The following is an 11,139-nucleotide window of genomic DNA, read 5'->3' as shown; positions in this document are numbered from 1 at the left end:
CCCCCTTACCACTCTGTGGCTCAGGTTTCTCAGCTGCAACAGATGCAGAGGGGTGAGCTGGTCTCTAACAACTTTCCTTCCAAACCAAGTATTCATTCTATGGTTTTATCACTGCCACGTCAACCAGGGAGAGTTGGGTCACTGGTGCCATCTCTCAGGGTTTGTTCTGCCAAACTTCAGGCCAGTTTGAGCACCAAGTATTGGGTTTGGGTCTCTGCCTTGGGTTTACGAGCTGTATGTTCCTATTAGGGTCTCATGTATGTAAATCTCCCCCTTATGAGGGCCAAATGATCCAGAACCTTACATGTTCCTTTTTATCTATTTACTGGCTTCCCTGGGTCTTTGCTGCTGTGCACGGGCTTCTCATTGCAGTGGCTTCTTTTGCTCCGAGGAACAGGCTCTAGGTGAACAGGCTCAGTATTTGAGGCACACAGGTTTAGTTGCCCTGAGGCATGTGGGATCTTCCTGGATCAGGGATTGAACCTGAGTACCCCTGCCTTGGCAGGCGGGTTCTTAACCATTGGACCACCAGGGGAAGTCCCGCCATGCATGTTTCTCAAAAGCACAGTTTCAGGCAGCTCAAAAAGTCAATTACTCATTCATTCAATTATTCACAAAATAAATCATTACTGATGGTGTGTCAGAGGCTGTGATGGGCAGGACTTTTTAAATCTGCTGGAAGTGATTGCTTGTTTTGTTGTTAAATCTCTTTCTGGACCTGGGCACATGAAAGAGGGATGGAGCCAACATTGGTTAGTTGCTATTATTGTTGCTAGAAATAACAGTTAACATTGAGGTCCCCACTGTTTGCTGGAGGCTATACCAGCCACTTTAACTTCATTACCTAATTTAACCCTCCAAACAGCTTCATGGGAATCTATCATTAATCCCAGATTGCAGCAGAGGAAACTGAATTGCAGAGAAGTTAAATAACTTTGCTTCAGGTCCAGCAGAGAGTGCAGTAGAGGGGTTTGAACTCCAGCTCATCTCGTTGGAAGAAAACCTATGCTTTTCTATTATAATCTGTGCCTTCCTTCCTAACTCCACTTCCTAAGAAAGAGAAGCTGTCGGGGGGTTATTTAATTGATGTGACTCTAATGTTTTCTTCAGCTGTATTCTCAAATGGTAACGTATTGTATATTCCTCCTGAACATTTCTTTTTGTTTAAACCAGATCAATAACACAGCAGTGGGTCATGCCCTTGTCCTACCCGCTAGTGGAGACCTCACAGACTTCTTGAAGAATGTCCTGACTTGTCACGTCTGCTTGGGTAAGGTGCTTCTCCAAGAGGAAAGCCTGTCCAGCTGCAACTGCAAAACACACCATCCACAGGGGGCACTGAGTGAATAATCACCATCTGTACAAAAAGCCTGAGTTAAATGAAGATTCAGATGGGCCTGTATTTACCAGTGTAAATGCTGCATATGTAGTTTCCATGCTTGAAGCTGACTCCCCCAAAACAGAGCCTCTTTCTGTTAGGAGAGCGTTGGGTTCCATAGGTAATAAAGGAGCAAGTGGGCTCTGCTTATGTTTTGACCTTGGAGTCCAGAATTTAATAATCTGGCTTTGTGATTTTCTGAAAAACACTCTTCAAGGAGTGGCAAAGAAGTGAGATATTTTTCTTTCCTTCCCTCCCTTTTTTTTCTCTTTCATTATGCCAAAAGTGTTAGCTGCTCAGTCATGTCTGACTCTTTGAGATCCCATGGACTATAGCCTGCCAAGCTCCTCCGTCCATGGGATTCTCCAGGCAAGAATACTGGAGTGGGTTTCTATGCCCTCCTCCAGGGGATCTTCCTGACCCGAGATTCGAACCCAAAGCCATATTAAAAAGGATTTTAGCTCACTGATTAGTTTCCCCTGGTAAGTGTTAGGTGATGAAAAACTGAAATCTGGCCCCAATAATGTCAGCAAGGTATACATAGGTTTCTACATTATGTGACAATTTTAATGACCCCAGACCCTCTGCAGAGTGATGTGTAGTTTCTCACTGTGAGAGTGACAGAATAAACAGGCTGCCGCGCTTCTTTGCAGACATCTGCGACATTGACCCATCCTGTGGATTCGGCAGCTGGAGGCCTTCCTTCAGGGACCGGAGGGCAGCGGGCAGCGACGTGGACATCGACATGGCTTTCATCTTAGACAGCTCCGAGTCCACCACCCCGTTCCAGTTCAATGAGATGAGGAAGTACGTCGAGTACCTGGTCCGACAGCTGGACGTGAGCCCGGACCCCAAGGCCTCCCAGCACTTCGCCCGTGTGGCGGTGGTGCAGCACGCGCCCTACGAGGCGGCGGACAACGCCAGTGTGCCGCCTGTGAAGGTGGAGTTCTCCCTGACCGACTACGGCTCCAAGGAGAAGCTGCTGGCCTTCCTCGGCAGCAGGATGACCCAGCTGCAGGGGACCAGGGCCTTGGGCCGCGCCGTCGACTACACCATCGAGAACATCTTCGAAAGCGCGCCCAACCCCCGAGACCTGAAGATCGTGGTGCTGATGCTGACGGGCGAGGTGCAGAAGCAGCAGCTGGAGGAGGCTCAGAGAGCCATCCTGCAGGCCAAGTGCAAAGGCTACTTCTTCGTGATCCTGGGCATCGGTAGGAAGGTGAACGCCAAGGAGCTGTACAGCTCTGCCAGCGAGCCCAACGACGTCTTCTTCAAGCTGGTGGACAAGTCGACCGAGCTCAACGAGGAGCCCCTAATGCGCTTCGGGAGGCTGCTGCCGTCCTTCGTCAGCAGTGAGTCCTGCGTGCCCTCGGCTCCAGGGACGGGCCCGTGGGTTTAGGAATGACAGCTAGTGTGCCCCGTCAACCTGTCCATTCACTCGGCCTGTGTCCATTGGCATCTCCCATGTCCCAGACACACTGGTAGGAGCTGGGGTTGCAGTGGACACAGATAGGAATCCTGTCTTCACTCACTTATTTGTTCAACCAGACTTGACCAGGCTCCTCCCAGCCATGGACTGTGCTCCTGGGGGTTAATGGTTGAGCGGGCAAAGGGGTCAAGTGCACGTTTATTAAGCATGACACTAAGTATGTTGGTACATCATATTGAAGTGTGTCCTGAGGGGGACCAGGGAAGCTTCTAGAAGGAGCAGAGTTGATCTGATTTTACCCCCCAACCCCACACTTGGCTGCTTCCGAGCCCTTGCTGTTGCAGGGCTGTTGCAGCTCTCCCTCCTTGAAATGCTCTCCACCCTGCTTCAGCAGCCAATCCACGTTCATCTTCAAAGATTCCCCCCATGTGCCCCTTCTCACCAGGTTGCTCCCCACTCCCAAAGCTTGGGCATCATTCATCTTCATGCTGTACTTGGCACATCTGTTATGTGGCCTCTTGTCATTCATTTCTGGATCTGTGGTCCCCGTAGACTGCACGTCCCGGAGGAGGTGTATCATTCACCACTGCCTTGTCCAGAGTCAGCACAGGAAAGTGTCTTACAAACAAGAGAGCTTTATAAAGTATACACTGCACCCCCCCCCACCACAAAATCTTAGGGGAAAAAATGTAAAGCAAAGCTAGGCCGGCAAGTTCACGCAGGGGTCACTATGCCTGTCTTCAGAAGTTTAAAAACAGAAGCTTCATTAAATAGCATTGAGAAAATGTTGACAGTAATGTCAACACTGTAAATGTTGATTCTAATTTGATGTTCAAGAGCTTGGAGCTTGCTTAGCTATGCACTTGATTTCTCTTCTATTGCTGTCTTCCTGCATGCTGAGTAAATGTTACTTTTAACCTAATCACCCAAATATTGCCAAATAGAAGATACTGATTTAAGATGCTTTATGGACTGAGGACCGTCATGCTTCATGTTTCATATCACTGGAGTTAGATCATCTGGAAGAATGAATTGATTCAACAGATATGTATGGACTACCTACTGTGTGATCCATTTAACTCCTTAGCAGAGTAATTTTAATTTGTGTGTGGTTCACATGCACTTTAATGTTTTTTTTCCTGTTTTTCTCTAGGTAAAGATGCTTTCTACCTGTCCCCAGATATCAGGAAACAGTGTGATTGGTTCCAAGCAGACCAACCAGCAAAGAATCTCGTGCAGTTTGGTTACAAACAAATGTAAGTGATTATAATAAGTGTCTCAGAAGCTAAAGTGCTAGAGGGCATGCACAGGTCTTTTAGCCAACAGATAACTTTATGGGGTGAGGATGTTGAAATCCAGAAAATGTGACTTCCCGAAGGTCACGTGGAGCATTTCAGGAGAAGAATCTGTTGTCTCCATTAGTTTTTGCTGTGTAACAAACTACCTGAAACTTAGTGGCTGACAATAACAACTATTTAATTTGCAATTCTGTGGGCTGGTGGGTTTTGTCTGGGCTCAGCTGGGCAGTTCTTCTGGCCTCTAAGGGGCTCATTTACATGCTTGTGATCAGCTGCTGGTTGGCCGTGGACTGAGGGTCTAGGGTGGTCTAACATGGGTGACTCATCTCTGCTGTATGTGACAAGCCTGGGTTTGTGCCCAGGGAGACTGGGCAGGGTTCCAAGAGAGAAGATGGAAGTGGGCAAGGCCCCCTGAGGTCCAGGCTGGACCTGGCACACTGTTACCTGTGCTCCATTCTACTGGCCAAAGCCTGTCCAAAGCCAGCCTTGCTAGATTCAAGAGTAGGGAGCTGGACCTGTTGGGGAGACCTGTCACATCACATTGTTAAGAGCATGGGTACAGAGAAAGGTGGGCCATTGGGCCGTATGTCCCAACAATCTAACCGATGTGCAGTGATTTCCTATAGAAGGGTTAGACACATGAAGTGAAAAATGGACTCCGGTCTTCTTAAAAGGATTAATGCTGTACTAGCATAGGTGATGGTGGTGATGAAAGGAGGCGACATGTATGATCTCCTGGAAAGAGCCGTGTGAGGGCTGGGAGGTGGGTAGGGCTGCGGTACTCATGGTGATGCTGACCGCTCGGCAGATGCTCTGTGGTCTTATGTCCAGCGCCATCATTGATGCCAAATCCAGGAGCAGAGAGGAGGGCAGTGTGACCATGTGACAGGGGGGCTGCAAAAGGGGGACATGGTGATGGGAACTAGGGCCAAGCACTGTGTCAGCAATTCATGCCCTCCAAGAGAGGATAGAGTGTCACACTTTGGGGAAAAGGGAGGTTTTGACTGTTGAGTCCAAATGAGATGCAGATTCGAAATAGCCTTGCAAAGTGCCTTCTTGGCTTCTCCTGGCTGACCCTCAGGTGACTTCTTCCTACCACCCTTACGTACTTCTCTCTGCACCTCTTAACTCCTTCAGCTCTTGCCTTTGCCCTCAGAGGGAGCGCTTTATGTCAGCCTCAGTTCAGTTCAGTCGCTCAGTCGTGTCTGACTCTTTGCAACCCCATGGACTGCAACATGCCAGGCTTCCCTGTCCATCACCAACTCCCAGATCTTGCTCAAACTCATATCCATCGAGTCGGTGATGCCATCCAAACATCTCATCCTCTGTCATCCCCTTCTCCTCCTGCCTTCAATCTTTCCCAGCATCAGGGTCTTTTCTAATGAGTCAGCTCTTCGCATCAGGTGGCCAAAGTACTGGAGTTTCAGCTTCAGCATCAGTCCTTCCAATGAATATTCAGGACTGATTTCCTTTAGGATGGACTGGTTGGATCTCCTTGCAGTCCAAGGGACTCTCAAGAGTCTTCTCCAACACCACAGTTCAAAAGCATCAATTCTCCGTTGCTCAGTCTTCTTTATGGTCCAACCCTCACATCCATACATGACTTACTGGAAAAACGATAGCTTTGACTAGATGGACTTTTGTCAGCAAAGTAATGTCTCTGCTTTTTAACATGCTGACTAGGTTTGTCATAGCTTTTCTTCCAAGGAGAAAGTGTCTGCAGTGATTTTGGAGCCCCCCAGAATAAAGCCTGTCACTGTTTCCATTATTTCCCCATCTATTTGCCATGAAGTGATGGGACCAGATGCCACGATCTTGGTTTTCTGAATGTTGAGTTTTAAGCCAACTTTTTCCCTCTCCTCTTTCACTTTCATCAAGAGGTTCTTCAGTTCCTCTTCATTTTCTGCCATAAGGGTAAAAGCGTGGTAAGCCTGGTAAGTTGAAAATCATTCCTAATCCAACAGTGACCCTCCTCTGGCGCTGTAATGCTCATCCTGCTTGATCTAGGTCCACAGGTTCTATTTTTCTAGCCTTTTAATATGATCTGTCTAATTTCCCTCGAATATTCCATCACATTGGCTCAACTTTATCTTTAGGAAAACAGAATGAACAAAGCAATCTAGTGTTTGGTTTTATGATATCAACTTGAAAAAAATATACTGTGTATGCCATATAGCATGACACTTCTATAAAACAATAATGATCATCTCAGCATAAGAAATGAACAAAATTGGGTCTGTGCTGTCGAGTCTGCTGGTTATGTTGTTATTCTTTTTAAGGATTCAGAATAAATTAATAAATTGTGAGAGAAACAACCACACACCCAGAAATTAGTACAAACAAAAATACACAATGAATGCTGGGACTGAACTTGTATGTCGACTTTGTAGTTTCCCACCTCAACACAGTGTCTTATTGAGTGGACACCTTCTTATAATGAGAGGAGCTGTTAAGTGATCTCAGTTTTGGGTGTGTGTTTTTCAGTTGGTCAGTTTTCATACTTAGCTCGTTGTTGTTCCGTTGCTGAGTCGTGCCTGCATCGTTCTGACCCTGTGGATTGTACCATGCCAGGCTTCTCTGTGCCCCACTATCTCCTGGCATTTAGAGTATTATTTAAATATTATTTTATTTTTATTATTCATTATTGACAAGTATATTATAATGACAATATTTATTTTTGTTTCTTTACTCTCTTCTTGATTTTATTTTATAAATTGAAAATAAGATGACAAATATATTTATAGTACAATTGAGGTTTCACTTTTAATAATTCTATTTTTATATGCTGTTCAATGTCTTTTCTGTGGCACAGATCCTAAAAGGACAAATTTAGTATATGTAATATTTATAAACTACTGCATGTGTTTTGCTGAGAGAGCAAATTTTACATAGCACGTGGAATTATGTCTTTGTCTGTTTTAAATGGCAGGAGAAAATATGTATGAGTCAAAATAACATTTAATATATTTTAACAGAAATGTTCCGAATAATGTTACTTCAAGTCCTACATCCAAACTGGTGACTGCAACAAAGCCAGTGACCACCACCAAACCAATAACAGTGGTGAACCTGCCAGCCTCAAAGCCAGCTGCCGTGAGACCTGTGGCTGAGAGACCCGCAGCTGGGAGATCCGTGGCCACCAAGACCGAGGCCACCAAGACTGAGGTCGCCAAGCCCGTGGCCACCAAGATCGACCGTGCCAATTCCATGGCCACCAAGACCGAGGCCACCAAGACTGAAGTCGCCAAACCTGTGGCCACCAAGACCGACAGTGCCAATTCCATGGTCACCAAGACCGAGGCTACCAAGACTGAAGCTGCCAAACCTGTGGCCATGGCTGACAGTGCCAAGCCCATGGCCACCAAGACTGAAGCTGCCAAACCTGTGGTCACCAAGGCTGAGGCTGCAAAACCCATGGCAGCCAAGACTGAAGCCACTAAGACTGAGGCTGTAAAGCTCATGGCCAACAAGACTGAGGCCACCAAACCTGTGGCTGCAAAGACAGCCACAGCCAGACCTGCAGCAGCCACGAAGCCTGCAGCAGCAAAACCTGCCCCTGCCAGATCCCCGGCTGCTGCCAGATCCATGGCTACGAGGTCCGAGGCCCCCAGGCCCCAGGCAGCCAAACTGGCTGCCAACAGGCCCGCCACTGCTAAGCCCGTGGGTAAGAAAGCTGCCAGCTTGTGCTGTTCTCATTTATTGTGTCCAGGGTTTGTCCCTAGAGCCTGTTACAAAGCAAAGCAGACACAGTCCTTGATCTGGGATCTGACATCTAGATGAAGAATCTTGAAAGGTGCTGATCTGAGCATGGAATTACCAGAACATCGCTTATTTTCTATATTCGAAATCAATGTTTCTCTCCCCTGCCCCACACCCTGGAGACTGATGAATTCCATGCAAAGAGGAAGTGAAATAAATGCCCCTGCCTCTGCTGCCTCTTCTCCCACTCCCTACCCTAACCCCACGCCTGTATCAGGTGAGCTCGGGAGTGACCCATTCTCTCCGGGATTTGGCATGTGGCCATCCCCCACCCCAGCTGGAGACGCAGTTGTCTTAGGCTAAAGGGATAAGTTCTAAGCCGATGTAGAGTTTTAGACCTCATTGAGGGAGTGAGAGAAGGATAAAGCCTGTTGTCAGCTCTTAGGAGGTGAAAAAAATGTTTCTAGGCTTTAGTTCTGGAGCCAGACCTCCCTCCCTTAGAATATGACCCCCAAAGATCTGGATGGAGCTTTGCAGTTAACAAGCCTTGTCCCATTGTGAAGCATGTACCCACCGAAAGGAAGCCCAGGTTTTGTACTGTGGCTACCTTGGGGCGTTTCGTTTAGCAAAGAGGAAAGTTAGAGCCAGATGATCAGTCTGTCCCCGCAGGCTGGACTGCATGCTAGTACCGCCCCAGGGAAGAGTACATTCAGCCTGGATTAGATTATCAGGGGCAGGTGGGCTTCACGGGACTCAGACTGTGTTGTTTTATTTTTCCCTCAAAGAAGACACTTAGAAGTTCCTTTGGAGTCACAAACCGAGTTGAAAAGTGAAGGCAGGATGTATGTGCTCCTGAAAAAGTGGACACTGTCTTCATTTTATGAACAGAGAGAGAGCAGGGATTCCTTAAAAGAATTTCAGGTCATACCCTGAAGTTCCGTGATGTTTATTTAATAGACTGTAAATTATGGGGCTTTTTCTGTCTTGAAGATTTCAGATTAAGCACGCTGGACCGTGCATTTTCAAAGTATCTTCTTAATTAGATTTTCAACAGGAAAAAAAAAAGGTAATTTTATACCTGGTGGATGAATGATGAGATTTTTGATTACTGTGAATTTCACATTTCACATATGCTGGTAGTTACATCGTCAGTATTTTAAGGAGCTTAAATGAGAAATTATTCCTCTGCTCCCCTAAGCTTCAGATCAATTGTCTACTGGTACATCTCTTTCAGATTTCATCTCTGGCCTATGTGTTACAGTCATTTAGGGTTTTACTTTTTATCAATTAATTTTTAAAGATTTTTTTGATTAAGATCATTTTAAAAACAGTGTATTTATTTAATTTTGTCTGTGCTGGGTCTTTGCTGATGCCAGGGTTATTTTCTAGTTGCAGGGAGCAGGGGCTCCCCTTGAGTTATGGTGCGCGGTTTCTTATTGTGGTGGCTTCTCTTGTTGCAGGGCGTGGGCTCCAGGTTCACGGCCTTCAGCAGTTGTGGTGCAGCGGTGTAGTAGCCCCTAGGCATGTGGGATCTTCCTGGACCAGGGATCGAACCTGTGTCTCTTGCACTGACAGGCGGGCTCTTATCCACTGCGCTACCAGGGAAGGCCCTAGGCTTGTATGTCGTGTCTCATGCTCTCTACACTCTGTTCTGTTCTGCAGTGAAGGCGCCTCGCGAGGTCCATGTGTCTGAGGTCACAGAGAACAGCGCCAAGCTGCACTGGGAGAGGCCCGAGCCCCCCAGCCCTTACTTATACAACCTCACCATCACCTCGGCCCACGATCAGGCCGTGGTTCAGAAGCAGATCCTCACTGTCACGGACCGCGTCATCGGGGGCCTGCTCCCCGGGCAGACTTACCACGTCACGGTGACCTGCTCCTTGAGGTCTCAGGTCAGAGCCATCTACCAAGGCAGCTTCAGCACAAGTAAGTGCACGGTCGCCTTTAAGGACAGTCGGTACCCCTCTCTGCACAGGATACCAAACGGGGCTGTAAAGGGAACAATTCTGATTCATGGACCTTGTCCTGTAAAACAGCAACAAGGTTACAGTGAGATCCCACTCGTCCTGGTTGCTCCCAACTTGATAAATTAACAAAACGGAAACCAGGGTTCCTTGTGAACTATTACCCTGCCTTTGGGGTCCTGGGCCACTTGATGGAGGAAACCTGATCTATGTGGCCCGAGTGTGGCCCCTTCCCAGGGAGGAAGAAATATGCCCATGGAACCTGGCTGGCTCTCAGCCACCCGCCATGTCTGAGCGTCAGAAGCACGTTTCCATGTTTAGTGAACGTGTTTAATGAACGGAAAACACCCAGAGTCACGCTCCCTAGGGAGTACCAGGGAGCCCTTGGAGTTGCACCATCCCAGGGGCACAGGACGTCCGCAGCCCTGCAGAAAGGGCACCGGCGTGTCCTTCCCCTGGGCCCATGGGGCCCTGCTCTGCCCTCTGCTGTGTGGGCCCGTGGGCCCTGTGCTGCCCTGAGGTTTGCCCGTGCATGCTTTCCCGCTCTCTGTTCGGTACTCATGCCCCACCCACCAATTCCTCCTGGACCCCACCCTCACCCCGACCCTTCTCCACCCCTGCTGCTCCTGGGATGTGCAGGGGGAGACCCCCACTCTTTTCTCTTGGGCCAGTGTCATTCACATCAAAGAACTACAGTTGAGGACAGGCAATTCTCATCCGTTACCATGCAACGCAGGCAGATGCGAGTCCAAAGACCATTCAGCCCCAGGGCTCTATTTCCTAGGATGGAAACAGCAGAGGTTATGTGGAAACCGTGAGGATGTGTTCCAAGTTCAGAGCTTTTCTCTGTTTGCTTGTTGAGATGAATCAGGCGTGCAGACAACAGACAGGAGTTGTGTGTAAAGACTTCTTGGGTCTCTGTGTTCCAGTGGCCCACCCTTACCTAAGACGTGATCCAGAAAAGCAATCCTGCCTCAGGCTCTAAGGGTTCCTAACCCCTTCATTTTCCAAGTGACTTACTAGGGGTGAATCTTTTTGTTTTTCAGAGAAAATTCAGCCTCCACCTCCGCAAACAGAGCGATCAGCTTCTAGTGCAACCATCAATCTAGTGGTGAGCGCAGACCGGTTGGCTGGGAGTAAAGCAGGTGAGCCGTTGAAAGTATTAGGTGCGCTACAGCACCAAGAAAGCATTCTCGGGACCCTGCTGGCAGGCGCAGTGGTTAAGACTCCGCGCTTCCACAGCAGGGGGCGTGGGTTTGATCCCTGGCTGCGCAGCTAAGGTCCCATGTGCTGCGTGGCGAGGCCAAACATTAAAAACAAAAGCAGAGCTAGAACCAGAACTCCACGGCCCATTCACACTTAAAAGGAGAA

The 11,139-nt window shown here is 48.0% G+C and overlaps 1 protein-coding gene across 2 annotated transcripts in view; it reads left to right on the top strand.

The window, feature by feature from the left end:
* Positions 1-11,139, top strand: part of COL6A3 (collagen type VI alpha 3 chain) — a 103,715-nt gene that overhangs the window by 80,830 nt on the left and 11,746 nt on the right. For both annotated transcript variants that reach the window (XM_081491113.1, XM_081491114.1), the window contains 6 exons: positions 1,174-1,270; positions 2,032-2,730; positions 3,961-4,063; positions 7,081-7,769; positions 9,467-9,730; positions 10,815-10,913. In XM_081491113.1, the coding sequence (XP_081347239.1) occupies positions 1,174-1,270; positions 2,032-2,730; positions 3,961-4,063; positions 7,081-7,769; positions 9,467-9,730; positions 10,815-10,913 (1,951 nt within the window). The remainder of the gene's footprint in view (positions 1-1,173; positions 1,271-2,031; positions 2,731-3,960; positions 4,064-7,080; positions 7,770-9,466; positions 9,731-10,814; positions 10,914-11,139) is intronic.

The sequence above is a fragment of the Giraffa tippelskirchi genome, chromosome 5 (assembly GCF_054371585.1).
Source record: "Giraffa tippelskirchi isolate mGirTip1 chromosome 5, T2T-mGirTip1v1.2.pri, whole genome shotgun sequence".
NCBI classification, from domain to species: Eukaryota; Metazoa; Chordata; class Mammalia; order Artiodactyla; family Giraffidae; genus Giraffa; species Giraffa tippelskirchi.
Note: the sequence above shows the minus strand (reverse complement) of the source record. Positions and strands in the feature narration are given on the sequence as shown.